The 14,793-nt window shown below is 44.8% G+C and overlaps 1 protein-coding gene across 1 annotated transcript; it reads right to left on the bottom strand.

Annotated features, from left to right (window-relative positions):
• Positions 1-303: 303 nt before the first annotated feature.
• On the bottom strand, positions 304-7,707 carry ccdc135 (coiled-coil domain containing 135). Its single transcript, XM_084168338.1, has 18 exons — positions 7,644-7,707; positions 7,080-7,222; positions 5,051-5,225; positions 4,766-4,891; positions 4,452-4,646; positions 4,118-4,276; positions 3,792-4,010; positions 3,529-3,651; positions 3,282-3,354; positions 2,993-3,121; positions 2,633-2,761; positions 2,180-2,409; positions 1,791-2,006; positions 1,514-1,624; positions 1,270-1,380; positions 993-1,187; positions 636-775; positions 304-516 (listed from the first exon to the last, which is right to left on the bottom strand). Exons 2-18 carry the CDS (start codon positions 7,220-7,222, stop codon positions 432-434), a joined length of 2,559 nt encoding a protein of 852 aa, XP_084024464.1. The 5' UTR covers positions 7,644-7,707; the 3' UTR covers positions 304-431.
• Positions 7,708-14,793: the final 7,086 nt, after the last annotated feature.

Raw genomic sequence — 14,793 nt, 5'->3', positions numbered from 1 at the left:
CCACCTCCTCACTCCGATAGCGCTCTGACAAAAGCACACAGAGTGGTCCAACTAGTGCCGCCTGCTGGAGAGGCTAGGTTTAGTTAACTTCTCTGATGTGCACAACTGCACATCAAAACCATGACCAAAACAGCCTTGGTTGGCTTTCTCACTGTGTGGGTGGGAAGATATTGTTGGATACCATTTTTTATTGAATAGTTCAAGATAGAGCCATGGCAAATTAACTCAATCCAGTTAACAAAAACATCCAGTCTTGTCAAGCTCAAACGAATTGTCATGATGAAAATTATTCAGAGCCAGAATATCACTGATAAAAAACTAGTTTATTGCTTTGAGTGGTGGTATACCTAATCAAGACAGAGAAATTGAGGAGTGTCAGATCATGGGGTGGGGGAAGGATGTGATTAGGGAGCTGTACGTGTCCATGTTCATCACCACAGGTGATTGGCCAGTCTGGGGTCTCGTCTCAGTCTCTCATCCAGAGCCATGTATTTCTGGGGGGCTTTGTCCTTATGCCTGAAACACAAAATAACAATGGAAGTATGTAAACATCTATATTAAAGCCCAGTCATGTGAAATAATTACTATATCGATGATAAATCAAGGCTTTGACACTGAAACTTTTTAGTGCTTACCTGCTCAGACGCAGTTTGAGAATATGGATCCTGAACATGGCATCAGAGCAGTAGGCAAGGTATTCATCTTCATCCTCCTTGGTCATAGTGAGCTGGTTCTTCTGGTACCACTGCTGTTTCTGTTGAAGCTCCTGGGTCTCCTAAACATACAGTATGCATTACAATACATTAATAGAGAAACATGACAAACTATAGAGATGCCCATGAAAATTAAACCATTATTTTACCAATATTGTTCTACCATGATTATTCCCAAACCTTGAACCTTTGCTTGTTTTGTTTATTTTAACATTATTGTACAGATTTTCACAAAACTGTTTGTTCTTTTGATTCCACTTATCCTCTGTTTTGACGTACCCTCTCAAAACGAGCCTGTATGAGGTTGGCCTTATCAATGAGCCGCTGCTTCAGGTCAGCCAGGCAGTCGTTCCTCAGCTGTAGAGCAGCCGGTCTGGTCAGGTTCTCTGGGTCACCCAGCTGGGCCAGAAACGGTGCTAAGAAGTCCAGCTCCTTCTCCTCCTGTCGGAGACGCTCCTCTTTGGCCGTCCGCTCCTGGACATGAGGTAGAGTGGAATTAGGTTAAGGAGGTTACTGAGGGTCAGTCAGCCTTTTGTGATAAGAGTGTGATTCTCACCAGTGCCTCTCGGTGGCAGCGTGCTCTCTCATTTCTCGCTGTGTTGTAGATAGAGATGTGAAGCTCAATACTGCTCTCTTCTTGTTCCCTAACACCCAGTACCGCCCTCACCTGAGGAAAAATACAAATGCACTCTCAATTACCAACTACATACTGGGTATTACTTTTCAATTTCTCTCATTTTAAGACATACTGGAAAAGGTTTCTCAATTCATGCCAGAGTACCCACACAACACATGCATACCTCTTTTTCAGACTCCTTGACTCTGAGAGCAACGCTCTCCTCCTCCTTCATCATATGGACTAGCATTTCATACTGAAAGAGATTCTTACTGGGCTTCTCAAATGGATCTACCTGAAAGCACATACATAAAGATGATTGGAAAAACACCCTAGTTCACTTCAAACCAATTAACAGAAGAATATGTTATCTCAAATTGCTTGTGGTGCGAGTTGTAAATTAATTATCTGTGAATCGGTTGTTGTTTAGGTACTGTTTATTTTTCCTGGTGATGTATGACCTGGAAAGTGGAGGCCATTTGAGGGGTGAAGGAGTGTGGGTTCTGGGAATCGCCTGAATCTCTGGGCTTTATGAAGTTTCTCCAAGCAGGAATAACCCGGTCGTCCTCCCGGTGGTATGTCACTTGGATCCTGTCCTCAGACACTAGAAAGATACGCTCTGCTACGTCCTCCCCGGCTGGCTTGGACCGGTCTCGATTGAACCGCTCCACCACCTTCTGCTCATAGACCATCGGAGATATCATCAAAGCTGGTCAAATGTTTAGACATATATTTTCCAGTGATACAGACATGTATATGACACATAATGGTGGTGTTAAGTTTACCCAAACTGAGTTATGTTTGAATGGTAGTGCAACCAGTTATTATCATGTAATGTAAGCAGTATTACCTGTAAAGGGCGTTGCCCCTGGTCAGGTGCCTCAGTATTACTGGGGCTGAACACTTTGACACGCTTGCCAAAAATGACATGACGGTGGTACATGAAGTCTGGTCGATCCTCGAAGGTCTCTGTCATCTCAAAGGGCATCTCGACCCGTCTGGCCAGCCCGTCTGCTCGGGCATGGCTGTAGAAATCCATCTGACGCTCTGTCTCTGGAGTCATAGTGATATATCTGTGGGCTTGACAGCAAAACACACATTCGTCATCTATGCTCTCTTGTCACTTTTGTCCACATTTATTAGATCCACTATCTGATGTAAAAGTTGTAACATGGTTAAGGCAGTTGTCATAAACTGACACTAGCTGTTATGTCATGACTATGGCAGAGTGATGTATCACTTATGAGACTGGGTTCAAGTTACAGTAAGTGTTTATCACTTTGTCCAATTTTCTAACAGTTACATTTTAAAGCGTAGCTTCGTCCAGGTCTGAAATGCTCAATAGTGACATTGCTAGCTTTCTTCAGTTCCCGTTCCTCTAAGTGGTCATGCCTGTGTTGGTACCATTCCTTCACAGTGCTGGACTGGGTACCTACAGAAACACACCAGAGGGGGACAGGGGGAAACGGGAGTCAGTGTCTGAGTTAGGAGATAGATTAATCAGAGACGGACTCAAGTCAGAGTTCAGATACCAGAGAGAGGCATTATTGCTGATCATTTATCAGTGTGCTGGCTTTATCAGTCTACATTTAGGACTTTTACTGTAACACATATTAGGCAATCACAGCACCATGACTCAATATGTCAATAATATGCAACTCACAGTCGAGGTCCGAGTAAGTGGTCAAACGTGTCACAAGACCATCCGGGAGGAGGTAGGGTGCAAACTTTTCCAGCTTGGCCTTCCGATACTGGATAACCTTCATGCCCCCAGGGCAGCGTGTCTCCATGTCTGGACAAAGTCACAAAGGTCAGTCAGGCCAGACAGATGGAGCATGTAACATTTGATAAGGATAGGAGACATAACACTGGGTTAGGCTGGTTAATCCAGGCCAGAAGGTCCAGTTAGTTATGCAAGATTATGAGGCTGAGTAAAGCAACAAATGACTTACCTTGTTGTGAGATGTTGATTTGATTCACCCAGGATGGAGGCATTTCAAACACCTTGGGCTCCTCCACTTCTTCCTTCAGAAAAACAACAAGGTACACAGGCTCATAGTAAATGATAGCACAAATATACGCCCATGCATGAACTTCACCATTTATTCCCACACAGTCTATGTCATAGAGGGTGTGCAGAATCAAGGGTAAAGGGCACCAGAGCAGAGTTGAGTGAGAGAGAGTGAGATTGGGATGCACCTCTTCATCATCCTCTGCCTCCTGCTGTTTTTTCATATCAGGGATGAGAAGCAGAGATTGGCCAGTTGTGCCATAGAGCAGATACTCCCACTTCACCGCATCCCCAAGGTCGAAATTCATCTCCTGCAAAAACATCCAGTGATTCCCCAATTTCAAAAACACTTCAAAAACACCTTGTCACTACCTCTGTGAGCAAGATATAATACATGTAGTACATGCATACAGTCCAAACACATTGTCACAGACAAAAGGGCATTACTAACCGCACAGCCGAAGCGGCAGTCCTGCATGTTGACCCAGTAGTTCTGATGGTTCCAGATGCTCTCTATGCCCAGGAAGCATTTGTTGGTAGTGGATAAACTCTTCCCTGTGAGTGGGTCAATGAAAAAGTTCTCTGGAACCTCCCGGTTGCCAGACAGAATGAGAACCCAGCAGTGGACCCGCAGGCCCAACAGGGGATCTGGGGGAAGGCTCTCTCGCTCCTGAGGCACATAACAGAGGGACAGTCACAGACATATACCCTGTGCTCAAACAGGGACAATACATTGACAATTTGTTTCTCAGAGTGTTTCTGCAGCTGCCTCCTTACCTCTTGGAGTCTCTCTGCCTCCTGCTGTTTCTTCAGGAGGATAGCCTGTGCATCAGCCTGTCTGCGTTCCTCCTGACGCTGCTCAAAGCCACTGCGAAGGTCCCGTGGTGGTTTCACCGAGTACTTCTTCACCTGTCGCTTCTGCTCAGTAGCCTTTCCCTGAAACACACACACCCACCCACAGGAAAACCACAAGAGTGATGCAACTGTGCTATAAGAGACGCATAAAGTGAAATTACATAATTTGAACATGAAATTATAGCTGATATACCGGTTCAGTGGTACTGGAGGGCAATGTAAAGGTCGTGATGCCAGGTTGCTATAGGCCACTCACCTTAACATGTGTAACCAGTAGGGGACATTCCTGGAGGGACTGGTTGAGGCTACACATTTCCTTCACAGCGTATCCACTAACACAGTAGGCGTTGTAGCCTGCACCCAGCAACAGACTACACAGCAGAGTAGAGAAATCAAAGCAGGAGCCTCTCTGAGTCTGCATCAACCAGGTTGGAGAGTAGAGGTGTCTTGGCTAGAGATGAAGAAGAACAATACTCCTTATGTCTCTTATATACAAAAGTAAATACACCAAATCTTCTATTATTATAATATCATTTTTAGGACAAACAAAGAGATGTCTCTCTCTCTTACCGGGTCAATGGGGGGATCCAGTGGCTCTAAAGACAAGAACTCTGACACAAAGCTTGCACATCCCTCCCAGCTGTATAGCTCCGGGTATGAGAGCAAGGTGGGCCTCAAGGTTGTACTCACAAATTTCTATTTTGGCCGTTAGAAAGGTAAGAGTGACAAAAATGCCCATTCAAAGAGGGGATGTCGGAGGAACATAGAAAGTATGGGTGTCAGTGTGCACAACAAACATGTCACAGAGAAAACAAAGTCAAAAGTGAGTGTAATTGTGAATGCTGTGGTGTTTACCTGGACTCCACACTCATTGAGTGGGCACAGCAGAAGGGGTTTTCGGTCAGGGTAAAGGTGCACATACTGGCAGCAGAAGTTGTCAGCGATGGCAAGCAGCAGCTTTTCCTGTGGGGAGTTTTCCTTATAAGAGGTAGGGTATTGGGACAGGTCAACCTCCTGTGCCCGTTCTGGCCTGTTAGGATTGGATATGAGCATGAGTGTTGATGCAGCTGTCTAAGCATGTAGTAAGTATGTGAATACAATAAAATTATGTATGTACAGTGGGGAAAAAAAGTATTTAGTCAGCCACCAATTGTGCAAGTTCTCCCACTTAAAAAGATGAGAGAGGCCTGTCATTTTCATCATAGGTACACGTCAACTATGACAGACAAATTGAGAAAAAAAAATCCAGAAAATCACATTGTAGGATTTTTAATGAATTTATTTGCAAATTATGGTGGAAAATAAGTATTTGGTCACCTACAAACAAGCAAGATTTCTGGCTCTCACAGACCTGTAACTTCTTCTTTAAGAGGCTCCTCTGTCCTCCACTCGTTACCTGTATTAATGGCACCTGTTTGAACTTGTTATCAGTATAAAAGACACCTGTCCACAACCTCAAACAGTCACACTCCAAACTCCACTTTGGTCAAGACCAAAGAGCTGTCAAGGGACACCAGAAACAAAATTGTAGACCTGCACCAGGCTGGGAAGACTGAATCTGCAATAGGTAAGCAGCTTGGTTTGAAGAAATCAACTGTGGGAGCAATTATTAGGAAATGGAAGACATACAAGACCACTGATAATCTCCCTCGATCTGGGGCTCCACGCAAGATCTCACCCCGTGGGGTCAAAATGATCACAAGAACGGTGAGCAAAAATCCCAGAACCACACGGGGGGACCTAGTGAATGACCTGCAGAGAGCTGGGACCAAAGTAACAAAGCTTACCATCAGTAACACACTACGCCGCCAGGGACTCAAATCCTGCATTGCCAGACGTGTCCCCCTGCTTAAGCCAGTACATGTCCAGGCCCGTCTGAAGTTTGCTAGAGTGCATTTGGATGATCCAGAAGAGGATTGGGAGAATGTCATATGGTCAGATGAAACCAAAATATAACTTTTTGGTAAAAACTCAACTCATCGTGTTTGGAGGACAAAGAATGCTGAGTTGCATCCAAAGAACACCATACCTACTGTGAAGCATGGGGGTGGAAACTTCATGCTTTGGGGCTGTTTTTCTGCAAAGGGACCAGGACAACTGATCCGTGTAAAGGAAAGAATGAATGGGGCCATGTATCGTGAGATTTTGAGTGAAAACCTCCTTCCATCAGCAAGGGCATTGAAGATGAAACGTGGCTGGGTCTTTCAGCATGACAATGATCCCAAACACACCGCCCGGGCAACGAAGGAGTGGCTTCGTAAGAAGCATTTCAAGGTCCTGGAGTGGCCTAGCCAGTCTCCAGATCTCAACCCCATAGAAAATCTTTGGAGGGAGTTGAAAGTCTGTGTTACCCAGCGACAGCCCCAAAACATCACTGCTCTAGAGGAGATCTGCATGGAGGAATGGGCCAAAATACCAGCAACAGTGTGTGAAAACCTTGTGAAGACTTACAGAAAACGTTTGACCTGTGTCATTGCCAACAAAGGGTATATAACAAAGTATTGAGAAACTTTTGTTATTGACCAAATACTTATTTTCCACCATAATTTGCAAATAAATTCATAAAAAATCCTACAATGTGATTTTCTGGATTTTTATTTCTCATTTTGTCTGTCATAGTTGACGTGTACCTATGATGAAAATTACAGGCCTCTCTCATCTTTTTAAGTGGGAGAACTTGCACAATTGGTGGCTGACTAAATACTTTTTTTCCCCACTGTATGTGAGTGCACTCCAAGTCATTGTGTAAGTAATCATTACATTAAACGTAAACATCCTGTATGTTTATAATTTTTTGTAGAAAGCCATATGAATCAATAACCATGTGCCCTAGTTAAACATGACCAAAAGTGTAACAAAAGTGAATGCCCTCTAGTAACCTCACTGGGAACACGTTGGGGTTATTTGTATGTTGCAGAGGGTCTCCTCTAGTTTAAGCAGGTCCTCGTTAACCTCATCCTGTCGATCCTCTTCAGCTTCATCAATGGCAACCTCTTTGTCAGACTCCACTTTAGGCAAAACCTCCATCTAGAAAAATAATTGTATTTAGGCATATCAATAACTAACAATCACATTTTCTCATATAGCTAATATAGTGGACTGTTTATGGGTGCGTTCGTAAATTCATTTTGGCTATCTACTCCGATTTCAGAGCACTCGAACGGACAATCTGAAAACGCTCTGAATTTACGAACGGCCAAGAGCGCACTCTGACACACTGGAGGCAATTTACGAACGCACCCAATTTTGACGTCTACATCCATGTGAGCTAACGAGAGCTAGCTAGCAAAGCTAGCAGTGTTAACGTTAGCTACCAAACAGGTGACATACTTCCGCAATCCAGACAATAACACATTGGCAAATTTCTATGAATAAATATTGTACGTAGCAACTATTACAGGATTAAACAGTTTATGGAGAACGATAAACTTTTCTTTATGCCGGTTACCTTGCTTGGATTAGACAAGATGTGTGTTGTCGTCTGCCTCTTGTTTACCGTCTATCTCCATAGTAACGGAAATTGTTTGACGTGTTCAATTCTGGGTTCCTACCCTAGACTTCGCGCAGCTAGAGATATAATTCCCGGAATCATCATCAATTAAATAAAGTAACAAACTAGTCAAACATTTATTTTTGTACAAAAATGAATTACCTTTGTTTATGATATTATTAATAGGAATGGTAGAGTTATGTCACATGTGCAGCTAACAAAAATATATGGAAATGTGTGCTCTATCCAAAATTACAACCAACTGATTGCGCATTAGGCTACTGCAAAAATGGAGGAGGCAAGTGGAAGGGGGAGAAGTTAGGGAATGTTTGTCTGCCCTTTATTAAAGACCAAAATTGGGTAAAAATAAATGAAAATAATTCGTCATAAATAGAAAGATATAGCCTACCAGTTTCATGGTTTATGAATTTACATTCAGGCCTACGTCATTGACCCAGAGCGATTATAGGAGGGCAATGACAGATTTTTCGCCTAACTGGCTCTAAAATTAATCCCAGCCCCTGTCCCCGCAGGAGACCTTTTGCCTCTTGGTTGGCTGTCATTGTAAATACGAAATTGTTCTTAATTGACTTGCCTAGTTAAATAAAAACTGTGTGACTGTAGCTGTGCTGCTGCACGGTCATATTCAACAGGTGTTGCGAATGTATCGGCTGCCAATACGCAAAACAACACTTGATTCAGAACTTAGTTTTTCAATTTAAATAATTATACAAAATTATTGCCACCAACAGAATGTTACACTATATATAAAAAGGTATGTGGACAACCCTTCAAATTAGTGGATTTGGCTATTTCAGCCACACCCGTTGCTGACAGGTGTATAAAATCGAGCACACAGCCATGTAATCTCCATAGATAAACATTGGCAGTAGAATGGCCTTACTGAAGAGCTCATTGACTTTCAACATGGCACCATCATAGGATGCCACCTTTCCAACAAGTCAGTTTGTCAAACTTCTGCCCTGCTAGAGCTGACCCGGTCAACTGTAAGTGCTGTTATTGTGAAGTGGAAACATCTAGGAGCAACAATGGCTCAGCCACGAAGTGGTAGGCCACACAAGCTCACAGAAAAGGACAGCCGAGTGCTGAAGCACATAACGTGTAAAAATCGTCTGTCCTTGGTTGCAACACTCACTACCGAGTTCCAAACTGCCTCTGGAAGCAACATCAGCACAAGAAGTGTTCGTCAGGAGCTTCATGAAATGGGTTTCCATGGCCGAGCAGCCGCACACAAGCCTAAGATACGCAATGCCAAGCGTTGGCTGGAGTGGTGTAAAGCTCGCCGCCATTGGACTCTAAGCAGTGAAAACGCGTTCTCTAGAGTGATGAATAATGCTTCACCATCTCGCAGTCCAACGGTAGAATCTGGGTTTGGCAGATGCCAGGAGAACGCTACCTGCACCAATGCATAGTGCCAACTCTAAAGTTTGGTGGAGGAGTAATAATGGTCTGGGGCCGTTTTTCATGGTTCAGGCCTACCCTTAGTTCCAGTGAAGGGAAATCTTAACGCTACAGCATACAATAACATTCTCGACAATTCTGTTCTTCCAACTTTGTGGCAACAGTTTGGGGACGGCCCTTTCCTGTTTCAGCATGATAATTGCCCCGTGCACAAAGCAAGGTCCATACAGAAATGATTTGTCAAAATCGGTGTGGAAAAACTTGACTGGCCTGTACAGAGCCCTGACCTCAACCTTATCGAACACATTTGGGATGAATTGCAACGGCGACTGCGAGCCAGGCCTAATCGCCCAACTTCAGTACCCGGCCTCACTAATGCTCTTGTGGCTGAATGGAAGCAAGTCCCCGCAGCAACGTTCCAACATCTAGTGGAAAGCCTTCCCAGAAGAGTGGAGGCTGTTATAGCAGCAAAGGAGGGACCAACTCCATATTAATGCCCATGATTTTGGAATGAGATGTTAGACGAGCAGGTGTCCACATACCTTTGGTCATGTAGTGTATGTATATGGGGCATACAACCATCTCAGCTATGCAAATTTAGCTGCTAAGAGATTTAGATAACTTATTCTGGTATTGCCCCTATGTACAGTGCATTTGGAAAGTACTTGACTTTTTCCACATTTAGTTACGTTACAGCCTTATTCTAAAATGGATTAAACTGTTTTCCCCCCCTCATCAATCTACCACAATACCCCATAATGTCAAAGCAAAAACAGGTTTTTATAATTTTTTTGCAAATGTATTACAAATAAAAAACTGAAACCTTACATTTACATAAGTATTCAGACCCTTTACTCAGTACTTTGTTGAAGCACCTTTGGCAGCAATTACAGCCTTGAGTCTTCTTGGGTATGACACTACAAGCTTGGCACACCTGTATTTGGGGAGTTTCTCCCATTCTTCTCTGCAGATCCTCTCAAGCTCTGTCAGGTTGGATGGGGAGCGTCGCTGCACAGCTATTTTCAGGTCTCTCCAGAGATGTTCGATCGGGTTCCAGTCCGGGCTCTGGCTGGGCACTCAAGGACATTCAGATACTTTTCCCGAAGCCACTCCTGCGTTGTCTTGTTTGAAGGTGAACCTTCGCCCCAGTCTGAGGTCCTGAGCGCTCTGGAGCAGGTTTTCATCAAAGATCTCTCTGTACTTTGCTCCGCTCATCTTTCCAAACTTCTTCCATTTAAGAATGATAGAGGCCACTGTGTTCTTGGGGACCTTCAATGCTGCAGACATTTTTTGGCACCTTTCCCCAGATCTGTGCCTCGACACAATCCTGTCTCGGAGCTCTACGGACAATTCCTTCGACCTCATGGCTTGGTTTTTGCTCTGACATGCACTGTCAACTGTAGGACCTTATATCGACAGGTGTGTGCCTTTCCAAATCATGACCAATCAATTGAATTTACCACAGGTGGACTCCAATCAAGTTGTAGAAACATATCAAGGATAATCAATGGAAATAGGATGCACCAGAGCTAAATTTTTCGAGTCTCATAGCAAAGGGTCTGAATAGTTATTTAAATACCCCATAATGACGCTTTGTCATTATGGGGTATTGTGTTTAGATTGATGAGGAAAAAAAGTAATTTAATCAATTTTAGAATTAGGCTGTAACGTAACAAAATGTGGAAATAATCAAGGGGTCTGAATACTTTCCGAATGCACTGTAAATCTTACCAAACTTTGCTTTTTTCTGTCCGAAAATAGACTCTTCCCTTAAGGGTGGGCGTTTTCCCCCAAGTTGAAGTACTATATATCCAGATGTAATGTATATCAAATAACTATATTCTTGCTATGTAACTACTGTGAAAAAAACCGCCATGTATGTAAAATGTAACAAAAAAAGAAAAAGCTGTAAAAACAAATGTTTTAAAAATATATATATAATTAACCAAACCAGTTGTCTCCACAAGAAAGGGCATATCCTTACTACATTTTTCAGACACTTTCACATTCCTACATCACATCACTATCACAAAAAACTTCCACAACTTCACAAATAAAATAAAATAAAATGTTATTTGTCACATGCGCCGAATACAACAGGTGTAGACCTTACATTGAAATGCTTACTTACAAGCCCTTAGCCAACAATGCAGTTTTAAGAAAAATAAGTGTTAAGTAAAGAATAGATGAGTAAAAATAAAAATGGAAGAAAAATAGAAAAATAGAAAATAATTAAAGAGCAGCAGTAAAATAACATTAGCAAGGCTATATACAGGGTACACCGGTACAGAGTCAATGTGCGGAGGCACAGGTTTTTCGTTAGTCGAGGTTTTTTATTTCACCTTTATTTAACCAGGTAGGCCAGTTGAGAACAAGTTCTCATTTACAACTACGACCTGGCCAAGATAAAAGCGTCTGCTAAATGGCATATTATTATTATTATTATAAGATAAAGCAAAGCAGTGTGATTAAAAACAACAACAACACAGAGTTACATATGGGATAAACAAAACATAAAGTCAATAACACAATAGAAAAACTATATACAGTGTGTGCAAATGTAGTAAGTTATGGAGGTAAGGCAATAAATAGGCCATAGTGCAAAAATAATTACAATTTAGTATTAACACTGGAGTGGTAGATGTGCAGAAGATTATGTGCAAATACATTTACATTTGTACATTTTAGTCATTTAGCAGACGCTCTTATCCAGAGCGACTTACAGGAGCAATTAGGGTTAAGTGCCTTGCTCAAGGGCACATTTACGTCATTTAGCAGACGCTCTTATCCAGAGCGACTACAAATTGGTGCATTCACCCTATAGCCAGTGGGATAACCACTTTACAATTATACTTTTTTTTTTTTTTTTTTTTTTTTTTGGGGGGGGGGGGGGGGTAGAAGGATTACTTTATCCTATCCCAGGTGTTCCTTAAAGAGGTGGGGTTTCAAATGTCTCCGGAAGGTGGTGAGTGACTCCGCTGTCCTGGCGTCGTGAGGGAGCTTGTTCCACCATTGGGGTGCCAGAGCAGCGAACAGCTTTGACTGGGCTGAGCGGGAACTATGCTTCCGCAGAGGAAGGGGAGCCAGCAGGCCAGAGGTGGATGAACGCAATGCCCTCGCCTGGGTGTAGGGACTGATCAGAGCCTGAAGGTACGGAGGTGCCGTTCCCCTCACTGCTCCATAGGCAAGCACCATAGTCTTGTAACGGATGCGAGCTTCAACTGGAAGCCAGTGGAGTGTGCGGAGGAGGGGGGTGACGTGAGAGAACTTGGGAAGGTTGAACACCAGACGGGCTGCGGCATTCTGGATGAGTTGTAGGGGTTTAATGGCACAGGCAGGGAGCCCAGCCAACAGCGAGTTGCAGTAATCCAGACGGGAGATGACAAGTGCCTGGATTAGGACCTGTGCCGCTTCCTGTGTAAGGCAGGGTCGTACTCTCCGAATGTTGTAGAGCATGAACCTGCAGGATCGGGTCACCGCCTTGATGTTGGCGGAGAACGACAGGGTGTTGTCCAGGGTCACGCCAAGGCTCTTCGCACTCTGGGAGGAGGACACAACGGAGTTGTCAACCGTGATGGCGAGATCATGGAACGGGCAGTCCTTCCCCGGGAGGAAGAGCAGCTCCGTCTTGCCAGGGTTCAGCTTGAGGTAGTGATCCGTCATCCATACTGATATGTCGGCCAGACATGCAGAGATGCGATTCGCCACCTGGTTATCAGAAGGGGGAAAGGAGAAGATTAGTTGTGTATCATCAGCGTAGCAATGATAGGAGAGGCCATGTGAGGATATGACAGAGCCAAGTGACTTGGTGTATAGGGAGAAAAGGAGAGGGCCTAGAACTGAGCCCTGGGGGACACCAGTGGTGAGAGCACGTGGTGCGGAGACAGCTTCTCGCCACGCCACTTGGTAGGAGCGACCGGTCAGGTAGGACGCAATCCAGGAGTGAGCCGCGCCGGAGATGCCCAGCTCGGAGAGGGTGGAGAGGAGGATCTGATGGTTCACTGTATCAAAGGCAGCAGACAGGTCTAGAAGGACAAGAGCAGAGGAGAGATAGTTAGCTTTAGCAGTGCGGAGAGCCTCCGTGACACAGAGAAGAGCAGTCTCAGTTGAATGACCAGTCCTGAAACCTGACTGGTTTGGATCAAGAAGGTCATTCTGAGAGAGATAGCAAGAGAGTTGGCTAAAGACGGCACGCTCAATCGTTTTGGAAAGAAAAGAAAGAAGGGATACTGGTCTGTAGTTGTTGACATCAGTGGGATCGAGTGTTGGTTTTTTGAGAAGGGGTGCAACTCTCGCTCTCTTGAAGACGGAAGGGACATGGCCAGCGGTCAAGGATGAGTTGATCAGCGAGGTGAGGTAGGGGAGAAGGTCACCGGAGATGGTCTGGAGAAGAGAGGAGGGGATGGGGTCAAGCGGGCAGGTTGTTGGGCGGCCTGCAGTCACAAGACGCAGGATTTTATCTGGAGAGAGAGGGGAGAAAGAAGTCAAAGCATAGGGTAGGGCAGTGTGAGCAGGACCAGCAGTGTCATTAGACTTAACAAACGAGGATCGGATGTCGTCAACCTTCTTTTCAAAGTGGTTGACAAAGTCATCCACAGAGAGGGAGGGGGGGGGGGGGGGGGGGGGGGGGGAGGATTCAGCAGTGAGGAGAATGTGGCAAAGAGCTTCCTAGGGTTAGAGGCAGATGCTTGGAATTTAGAGTGGTAGAAAGTGGCCTTAGCAGCAGAAACAGATGAAGAAAATGTAGAGAGGAGGGAGTGAAAAGATGCCAGGTCGGCAGGGAGTTTAGTTTTCTTCCATTTCCGCTCAGCTGCCCGGAGCTCTGTTCTGTGAGCTCGCAATGAGTCATCAAGCCACAGAGCTGGAGGGGAGGACCGAGCCGGCCGGGAGGATAGGGGACACAGGGAGTCAAAGGATGCAGAAAGGGAGGAGAGGAGGGTTGAGGAGGCAGAATCAGGAGATTGGAGGGAGAAGGATTGAGCAGAGGGAAGAGATGATAGGATGGAAGAGGAGAGAGTAGTGGGAGAGAGAGAGCGAAGGTTGCGGCGGCGCGTTACCATCTGTGTAGGGGCAGAGTGAGTAGTGTTGGAGGAGAGCGAGAGAGAAAAGGATACAAAGTAGTGGTCGGAGACATGGAGGGGAGTTGCAGTGAGATTAGTAGAAGAGCAACATCTAGTAAAGATGAAGTCAAGCGTATTGCCTGCCTTGTGAGTGGGGGGGGATGGTGAGAGGGTGAGGTCAAAAGAGGAGAGGAGTGGAAAGAAGGAGGCAGAGAGAAATGAGTCAAATGTAGACGCGGGGAGGTTGAAATCCCCCAAAACTGTGAAGGGTGAGCCATCCTCAGGAAAGGAACTTATCAAGGCGTCAAGCTCATTGATGAACTCTCCAAGGGAACCTGGAGGGCGATAGATGACAAGGATATTAAGCTTAAATGGGCTAGTGACTGTGACAGCGTGGAATTCAAATGAGGAGATAGACAGATGGGTTAGGGGAAAAATTGAGAATGACCACTTGGGAGAGATGAGGATTCCTGTGCCACCACCCCTCTGACCAGATGCTCTCGGGGTATGCGAGAACACATGGTCAGACGAGGAGAGAGCAGTAGGAGTAGCAGTGTTTTCAGTGGTAATCCATGTTTCCGTCAGTGCCAGGAAGTCGAGGGACTGGAGGGTAGCATAGGCTGGGA

Source organism: Coregonus lavaretus, assembly GCF_964263955.1.
Source record: "Coregonus lavaretus genome assembly, chromosome: 9".
NCBI classification, from domain to species: domain Eukaryota; kingdom Metazoa; phylum Chordata; class Actinopteri; order Salmoniformes; family Salmonidae; genus Coregonus; species Coregonus lavaretus.
The sequence above is the reverse complement of the archived record's forward strand: the minus strand, read 5'-3'. Positions and strand labels throughout refer to the sequence as shown.

Bases quoted from the DNA above. Each gene is read 5' to 3' on its own strand.
- ccdc135 (XM_084168338.1), bottom strand. From the start codon at position 7,222: ATGGAGGTTTTGCCTAAAGTGGAGTCTGACAAAGAGGTTGCCATTGAT. The intron at 5,226-7,079 runs GTGAGGTTACTA...CAATCCTAACAG, and splicing joins ATAACCCCAACGTGTTCCCA to GCCAGAACGGGCACAGGAGG. The intron at 4,011-4,117 runs GTAAGGAGGCAG...TATGTGCCTCAG, and splicing joins AGGCAGAGAGACTCCAAGAG to GAGCGAGAGAGCCTTCCCCC.